At 51.2% G+C, this 8,943-nt stretch overlaps 1 protein-coding gene across 1 annotated transcript in view; it reads right to left on the bottom strand.

The window, feature by feature from the left end:
* Window positions 1-407: 407 nt before the first annotated feature.
* ptchd1 (patched domain containing 1) overlaps window positions 408-8,943 on the bottom strand; it is a 12,285-nt gene continuing 3,749 nt past the window's right edge. Inside the window, exons 2-3 of the mRNA XM_062521220.1 lie at window positions 8,659-8,943; window positions 408-2,309 (exon numbers count right to left, since the gene is read on the bottom strand). The exon at window positions 8,659-8,943 is cut by the window's right edge and continues 400 nt beyond it. Coding sequence (XP_062377204.1) covers window positions 616-2,309; window positions 8,659-8,943 — 1,979 coding nt within the window. The 3' untranslated portion in view covers window positions 408-615. The remainder of the gene's footprint in view (window positions 2,310-8,658) is intronic.

Raw genomic sequence — 8,943 nt, forward strand, 5'->3', positions numbered from 1 at the left:
GTGCGCACTACACAACCGCATTGAAAATAAAGACATTCGAAGACCCCCCCCCCCCCCCCCTCGCGTTCTGGCTCTTTCTATTAGTGCACGCCTGCCTACGTTAGCGGACGCCTGCCACCGAGCTCTAATTGTCTGCAGCTGTTGGGATAATCTGCCTCCGATGTGTCCAGAAGGGCAGAGGGAGCAGAGAAGGTTCTTCTGCTACGCTGCGCTACGCTGTGCTATCGCTATCGCCTACAGAGAAACTTCACCATGGCAACCAGGCCTAAACTTCCACACACGCAGAGCAGAGAGAGGCCTACAGAAAAAAGGGGCTATGACACAGCAACTGAACCTCACCGGAAAACAGCAGTTGGGATTGGAACACTTTTTTTTTTTTTTTTTTTTTTAAATACAAGACCGAACGCTCTGAGCCGCAGCCTAAAACTTGACACACTTGTCACACGCGAGTGACGTACTCATAGACTCAAACAAAGCCCCTCTTGTGGGTCACCTTCCACCGGAAAGGCATCAGCTTTCCGTTTCTCTGTCTGTCCATTTGTGTTGGTCAAACAGTTGACGGGGGGGAGTGGGCGGTTAGCGGGTTAGCGTTTTTTTTTTCCCGAGCTGCGGCCGTCAGACGGTGGTGATCTGGTCGACGACGCGCGTGCTGTCCGCCATCTCCACGCACTCGATCTCCTCGCGGCCCCCGTCGCTGCCGCCGCCGCCGCCGGCCCTCTTCCGGTCTCGCTTCTTCTTGCGCTTGGACGGCGGCAGGAAGGTCAGCAGCACCGGCAGGATGGCCAGGCAGTGGAACGCCACGATGAGCACGGTGAGGAAGAGGCAGCGGAAGAGCGTGCGCGTCAGGTTGGAGGGCACGGCGGCCACGGGCAGCAGGGCGGCGCCGTAGCACAGGTAGCTCTGCAGCGCTGGCACGCCGTGGTGCTCCAGCGCCAGCTTGACCCAGTGGGTGCGCGAGTGCTCGCGGCCCAGCACGAACGCCGAGACCAGCGGCGCGCTCGAGTCCACCGCGTAGTTGACGCCGTAGATGAGGCAGAGCACCGAGACGCAGTCCAGCTCCACGTGCCACAGCGTCATGAAGCCCACCACGCCGAACTCCACCGAGGCCACCGTCACGGCCAGCCAGCCGTTGACCAGCGGGTCGGCCGCCAGGAAGGTGGAGAAGAAGAGGAGGAAGAGGGCGGCCACGCACGAGTTCTTGAGCGGCGCGCCCACCGACGACGCGTAGCGGTCCATGTAGACGAACGACGGGTTGAAGATGATGAACTTGATGCGCGAGGTCAGCGAGAGCTTGCGCAGCGTGTCCAGCAGCACGGCCATCTCCTCGCGCTTGTTCTCCGTCGTCTTGGCCACCAGGAACATGCGCGAGGCCACCACCTCGGCGTCGCTCCCGGCGCCGCCGTCGGAGCCGACGCCGCGTCGCGCGAAGATGATGTCGTCGGCGAAGTGCGCGTAGCGCGGCTGCCGCAGGAAGCCGGCGCGCAGCCGCTCGGTGAAGTCGCCGCGCGGCAGGCTCTGGCTGGCGTTGAGCCCGCGCAGGTACTTCAGGTAGCTCTCGAACCACGAGATGCGCTCGAAGCCGCGCGTGTACTCCAGCAGGTCCTCCTGCACGCTGGCGTTCCAGTACTCGATGGACTCGTAGATGTAGAAGCCGATCACCGGGCTGTAGCTGCTGAAGTAGCGCTGCTGCGCGCGCATGTACGCGATGGTGCCCGTCTCCGTGGCCACCATGTTGCTCAGGTCCGAGCCCTCGCTCACCTGCAGGTAGCCCATGAGCGCGAAGGACACGTACACCAGGTAGAAGAGCACCACGAAGGGCTTGACGTACGTGTTGGTGATCCAGTCGCAGTAGTAGCGCTTCATGAAGGCCACCAGCAGGTGGCTCTCGTAGGCCTGCAGGTCGGGCTCGGACGCCGGGCCCTCGTTGTACTGCGTGTACATCAGGAAGCGGTACCAGGCGGGCTTCTGCTGCAGGAGCTCGGGCTTGGGCACGCGTCGGCAGAAGAGGCTGTGGCGGTAGTTGTTCTCCAGGTAGCCGGCGAACACCAGGTTGGAGCCGAAGAAGGTGAGGATGTAGAGGTAGTTGAAGAGCACGGAGAGGCAGGCGTTGCGGCAGAAGAGGCGCACGGCCTCGATGTTGGTGAAGGGGCTGGCGCCGATGCCGAAGGTCACCAGGTGCAGCGCCGTGCCCGCCGTGAAGGGCAGCAGGCAGTCGGAGAAGACGGCCGCCACGCGCTCCTTCACGTGCTGGTCCTCGCGCGTCCGCCGCCACGACGCCAGCATCTCGAAGATGCCAAACAAGCCGTGACCTGGAGAACACAGACGAGAGAAGAAGAAAAAAACACAGAGAGAGAGAGAGAGAGAGAGAGAGAGTGAGAGACAAAGAAATAAGCCATGACAGCATGAGACACAGCGTTAAGGGGGAGTGGGGGGGGGGGTCTCTTTGACTGTTTGATTTATAAACGCTCCGCTAAAGAGATGAACGCTAGACGAGGATAAGACAAAGCCGGGGAAGAGAGCGAGAATCCTGGCAGGCTTTACACTCTCACCTGTGGCTGCCGAGAGGCACGCCTAAATAATTCAATAAGACCCTACATCACCGCCACCTTACTCCTCACCTCACTGATAAAGGAGCTTTCTCTCTCTCTCTCTCTCTCTCTCTCTCTCTCTCTCTCTCTCTCTCTCTCTCTCTCTCTCTTTCTTTCTTTTTATTCTCTCCCTCTCTTTTCTCTGTCTCCAGTCTTCTTTCTCTCTGCTCCTGTCATCATGTTCCATTCCCTTTATCTCTCTCCTTCTCTCCGAGTCTTTATCCCCCTATTTACTCTATTTTTCCTCTTGTGCAGTCTTCCGTTTGCTGTCTCGCTCTCTCTCTCTCTCACACCCACACACACACACACTCTCTCATTTATTCTCACACTCTCACACTCTCTCTCTCTCTAGCCTGTGCTAATTTAATCTTGAGCCTCTAATAGGCACAGTGTGTGGGTGTGTAGGTGCGACGCTATCTAAATACTCAGCACAGTTATAATAAATGCAGCAAGACAAACACAAATTCATCAATCTTTTTTGCACTTGTCAGTCAAACTCAACCCCCCGCCGGAAAGCCAAACAATCTCTCTGTGCCCTCAAACAATGTCATGTCATTTAGCTCAGGCGTGTATTTTCCCTCTGTCTTCGGGCGGCCGCCAGATAATGAATTAAATAACTCAGAAGCTAGGCCCGGGGTGATGAATTATCTGTGAACGGTACGTCTGGCTCACTCAGACCAGTCACTCATGTTAAGTTGATCTGATGCGCTCGGGCAGCCCGCGCAAGCTGAGAGCCTCTTTCCGTAGCCGTGGGACTGAGCGGCGGTTGCTGGGGCCAGTGCCTGTGTTGGTGGACACCCCCTGTGCTAACTGGGTCAGTCTACTTATAGAGAAAAGTAAACTTGGAGACAACAAGTCTCGTCGAACTGGATCGCTCGGACGACACAAGCTGGACCAAGACAAAACGTGTAAAGGAATACCTGTGAGCTAAGCGGAGATACCTTCGTTTGCGCGTGAGTGTGTGTGTGTGTTTGTGTGTGTGTGTCTGTGTCTGTGTGTGTGTGTGTGTGTTTGTGTGTGTGAGAAAGAAAGTTTCCATTTGTGTCAGATTGCTTTGAGTGACTGCTTTTTGCTCCATTTCTCACTGTCCCCCTCTTTCAATCCCACTCTACACCTTCTCCATCCCTCCCCCCTCTCCTTCTCTATCTCTTGATCTCTCCCCCTCTCTCTCTGTGTCTCATTCTCATTCACTCTCTGTCACTCTTACCCATTCTCTCTCCCCCACTCTCTCTCTCTATCTCTCCCTCTAACTCTATCTCTCCCTCTCTCTCTTCCTCTCTCTCTCTCTGTCTTCCACTCTCTCGTCTCAAGGCAGCAGATGGCCCTCACCTCCAGGGTTGCCATGGCACCCGTGACTCAGCCGTGACAGCAGTGTATCCCCCAGCTCCCCATCACCGGCACCTCTTCCTTTCTCTCTCTCACTCTCTCTCTTCCTTTCTCTCACTCCCTCTTTCTTTTCCTCTCACTCTCTCCCTCTCTCTCACTTTCTCCCTCTCTTTCTCACTTCCTCCTCTCACTCTCTCTCCCTCTCTCTCTCACTTCCCCCCCTCCCCCTCTCTCCCTCTCTCTCTTCTCTCCCTCCTCTCTCTCTCCCTCCTCTGTCACCTCCTCATCACTGACCTGGATACAGGCCGCCTCTGTGACTCCACAGGGTCTTTCCAGGCACTCCGGGAGCCAGATGGCTTGGTAGCCCTGACCCGGGAACAGTGCCTGAGGCGTGACGACTGACTGGACCCAGTAGCTTGTGTGACTGCCTGCCTGGTGGCAGTGAATCATGATCTGTGTTTTTTTTTTTTTTTTTTTTTCACACTCTCTCTCAGTCAGGGAAGTGAACAGCAAAGGTGAAGGTGGCGTGACTCATACACCCACAAACACGTAAACAAACACGCACATAACAAACACACGGCATGACCGCTGAACTGAGCTGAACTGAGCAGACGGAGGAAGGAAGGGCTGTGACCGACCACGGAGATGGACATCTCTGTGATGGACAGGGGAGGAGGATGCCATTATGAATGGGATCTAGAAGGATTAGATGGACATCTCTTTGATGGACAGAGGAGGATGATGCCATTACGGCTTGGGATTTGGAGGGATGAGATCCGGGGCGGGCGGGCGGGCGGGCGGGCGGGCGGGCGGCGGCGGCATCGAGGGTGAGGACTGAGGAGGGGGCGCTCCAGGCGACGGAGCCGGCGGGGGTGAGGAGAGGGCTCCCCGGAGGACGGCGCTACACTGCGGTTTGAACTCCTAACCCCCTGACGGCTTCATTCAGAGCAGCTACTCTTCAGTCGGCGGCTCAGACTCGCAATCTCACTCTCTAAAGCCTCACCGTGAAGGAACTGATATTTACGCCCTAGGCATAAATATTCAAAGCCATTTTTAGTCAAAAGATGATACCCAGGTCATATGAAATAAGAAATCGACTGAATGGGTCTTGATCCTAACCGATCAACAGCATATAGTGTAGGCTACATTGTAGCATCCAAATGCACTGTGTTGCTTTAACAGGTCTTAAAAGGAAAATGTAAGGCACGCAAGCACACACACATACATATGCATACACCCACACTCTCTCTCTCACACACACACACACACACACACACACACACACACACACACACACACACACACACACACACACACAAATGCATACACACAAACTAAAGCCCACTTCAGCACAATGAAATAAACCCACTCACTGAGGGAGGGCAGGGCTGTAAGCCCATAGAGTGCATCTAGGTCCCCATTATGACACAGGCCTATGTAATTACATAGGCTAATTACATCTAGCTGCTAGTGCCAGGCCCCCACACAGGATCCACCTTGTATGGGAGCTAGCCTTGTATGCATTGTAGCCTTGTAGACTACTGATGCTCCCACATCTGTTGTGTGCCTCCTATGTGACATTACGTCTCACTGAAACATGATATGTTTCCATCACCTGGTGCAATCTGATTTTTGTTTTGTTTTTGTTTTTTTGTTTTAACCATAAGATTTGCAGAAGACAACCTCGACAGTTTACTTTTTCCTATTATGTAAAGAAATACAATGTGCGCTAGGTTTTATGCGTAAGCTATGGTCAAATGCAGCCAAACAAGGCTATTTCAATTATGGTTTAGTGACAAAAGACTCACAGGAAGTGACAAAAGACTCACAATAATCCTCCTAAGAGTAGAGCTTTCTGGATTTGTTTTGTTGTGAGAGTGAAGCTAAAGTGCTCCTCTATTAGGAGCTTTACGATTTCCTCTGGGCTAATTTACCCAGGTTAGTCACTAGCCCACGTAATGAAATACCCCCCCGGTCGACTAAACATCTCCACAGATGGGGCGGACATGGATTATAAAGCAGGCAGGAAGTCCAAGCTGCCTGGGCTGCAGTCCACAATCTGAGATCAGGTCAGTATCTATTCCACTTCCTCGAAGCTGAACCCCTAATAGCCTTGATACAGCAATGTCTTCTTCCAGCAGGGCTACAGAAACCAAAAACAACAACAAAGACAATGACACCAGTAATGTACCATATCTCAGAGACACCTGGAGCCTACAAAACTCAAATAACAGTCTGTTTCCCCTTAAGTATGCCATTACGTCAATTATGCCACAAATAGCCATCTATTTCAATCACAACACTGTCATTTGAGGACTATCACAAATGCTAGCTTGGGGCTAATGTTCCTATAACAGAATTAGTTCTTAACCAATGGCCCGATAGTGTTAGCGACAAGGCTAATGTTTTTAGTGGACATTTGCAACGCTTTTGCTATCTTGGCATATATCTCTGTTCTACAGTACCACAGGATGCGCTACCAGGGGGTTTTCTCCTCTAATTAAATCACGAGCCAGTGTGTTTACCAGAGAGCCCTAGCCCCCACTCTCCAGCTCTAGAAGCCCTATTAGATTACAAAACCATATTAGCTCCACTCTTCCCCTTCACTGTAAACAGTTGATCCGTTTACATGTGGTGGCCATTTATGCCATTCGACTCAAAAATTCAGTCACAAACCGGGTTTGAGAATGAGTGTGAGCGTTGCGACGAAGTGCGTATATGCAATGCACTATTTACACACACACACACACATTCCCGAATCACTTGGAAATGGTCACAAACAAACACAAATATGTAATGGTCACAAACAAACACAAATATGTAAACATCCATTAGTCCTCGCACCCACACACACACTCTGGGACCGTGAGAGAGGCTGGTATTGTTCGGGCCCATTTACTGCGATGGCAGCCCAGTGGTAATGGTGTAGGTTGAAGCTGCTCTGAGGCCAATTTGAATTGTGCCCACTGGAGAGCACTTACTTTCTCTCCCATCTCTCCATTTCCCCAATTCATGTCACTCCTCCCTCTCTTTTACTGTCCTCCATCTCTCCTCCTCCCTATTCTCCCTCTCTCTCTCGCTCTCTCTCTCGCTCTCTCTCTCTCTCTCCTCTTCACTTTTCTGCCTCCTTTCCTCTATGCTGCTATTTTCATCGAGTATTTCAGACAACAGTGGTCCCTCCCTCACATGCCACTAATTACAATGTGTGTGTGTGTGTGTGTGTGTGTTTGTGAGAGAGAGAGAGAGAGGGAGAGAGAGAGAGAATAAAAAGAGAGAAGGAGGGAAAAGAGAACACCTGCCAGAGTGTTGATTATAAGTGTGTGCTTGAGTTGAGCTGGAGAAAATCTGTGTGTGTGTGTGTGTGTGCGCGCGCTTGTAAGCACTGGGGGTGGTGGTGTTGATGTATTTGTGTGTACATGTGTGCATGTCTCTCTCTCTCTATGTGTGTGTGTGTGTGTGTGTGTGTGTGTGTGTGTGTGTGTGTGTGTGTGTGTGTGTGTGTGTATGTGTGTGTCATGACGTATCTGAGCTGGCCCTGAGGCGCCATGCTGCGCTGACTGAGGGGGTGGCGGTGTCACAGATCCTCCATCTACACCCTCCATCAGTCTCTGATCTACACATTTCTATTCATCACAGAGCTCTTTAAACAACAATGGTGTAAGGAAATACTGAAAAAAATGAATATCACAATATTTAATTCGGCCATACTGTATCAATTAAAAAAAAAAAAAAAGGATTTTGTTGATGCAAGCATTTCATTTTGTTACTGACATAGGCAGAACTGTACTGAACAGTGTACTGAATTGTTTGTCTAAAGGAAACTTTTTTTACTTGAATTTTATGCATATGACGATGTCCTCTATATGGTTATGGTTATGGTTATGGTTATGGTTATGGTTATGGTTATGGTTATGGTTATTTAGCAGACGCCTTTGTCCAAAGCGAATATAATTATAATCTATATAATATAAGCTCCCCAATACAAGACAATCACAAACGCTGAATGCCCAACAGACAATAGTTTAGAATGGCAGTCTTATACTATATATACTATACTATATTATAAAATGACCCTGGAAAACGTAACCATGGTTACGTTTGTATGAACCTACAGTATGTACATGTAACGGCAGACAGCTGATACATAGCTGTGCAGAATGTATGTTCGTTGGTTATGTACACACACATATCACAGCAGAGTGGTCGTCTATATTAAATTGGAATTAGAAAGCGTTTCTGTACAGATTGCTGAATGTAAATAAACTAAGTTCACTTCCTTAACAATATGACAGAGTAATCAAAGGATTAGATGATGATGGTTGAAACGGGAGAGCTTATGGAGTAATGGCTGAATGCTTAAAATGTCAACACTTCTGACTACATACGATAAATCATGGGAATCACAAAATCTCTCAGCCTTCTATGTGACGGAACATGAATAGTCTGAAAAGGCATTCTAAGGCCCAGGTTACACCAGGCACGCAACTGCAGCACTGTAAAAATACTTAAAGACTGGATTCATTTTATCATTTAAGGTAAATGTTGTCACTATCACGTCTGGTGTAGCCAGGTCCATTGATTATAGCAGCTAATTGTTGCAGCAGATACTCTGCAAACAGAGGGCTTTAGTTACCTGCCTGGTGTAGCTTGCCTGTAACCCTGTACTGCATATGGACTGTTCACTATCACACTGATTTGACTAGAAGCAAGTAAGTGGTAAGTAGGGAATCATGGCAAAGCTCACCCAGCATGACGAAGGGGATGCCCAGGTAGGTGGAGTTGTACTTGCCGCCGCTGAGGTTGAAGATGCCGGCGGAGGTCAGCGTGGCCAGGCTGACGGTGACCAGCGCGAGCAGGCCGAGCCAGGGCTTGGTGCGCACGCAGTCGCGCATGGAGCAGCAGAGCACGGCCAGCGCCATGCACACGGCCAGGCTGACCAGCAGGGGGCGCTCCGCCACGCGGCTGCTGCGCTGGAAGTCGCGCTGCAGCGACGACGACGTGAACGGGTAGAGCGCCAGCTCCGGGTGGC

Source organism: Sardina pilchardus, chromosome 19, assembly GCF_963854185.1.
Source record: "Sardina pilchardus chromosome 19, fSarPil1.1, whole genome shotgun sequence".
Taxonomy (NCBI): Eukaryota; Metazoa; Chordata; class Actinopteri; order Clupeiformes; family Clupeidae; genus Sardina; species Sardina pilchardus.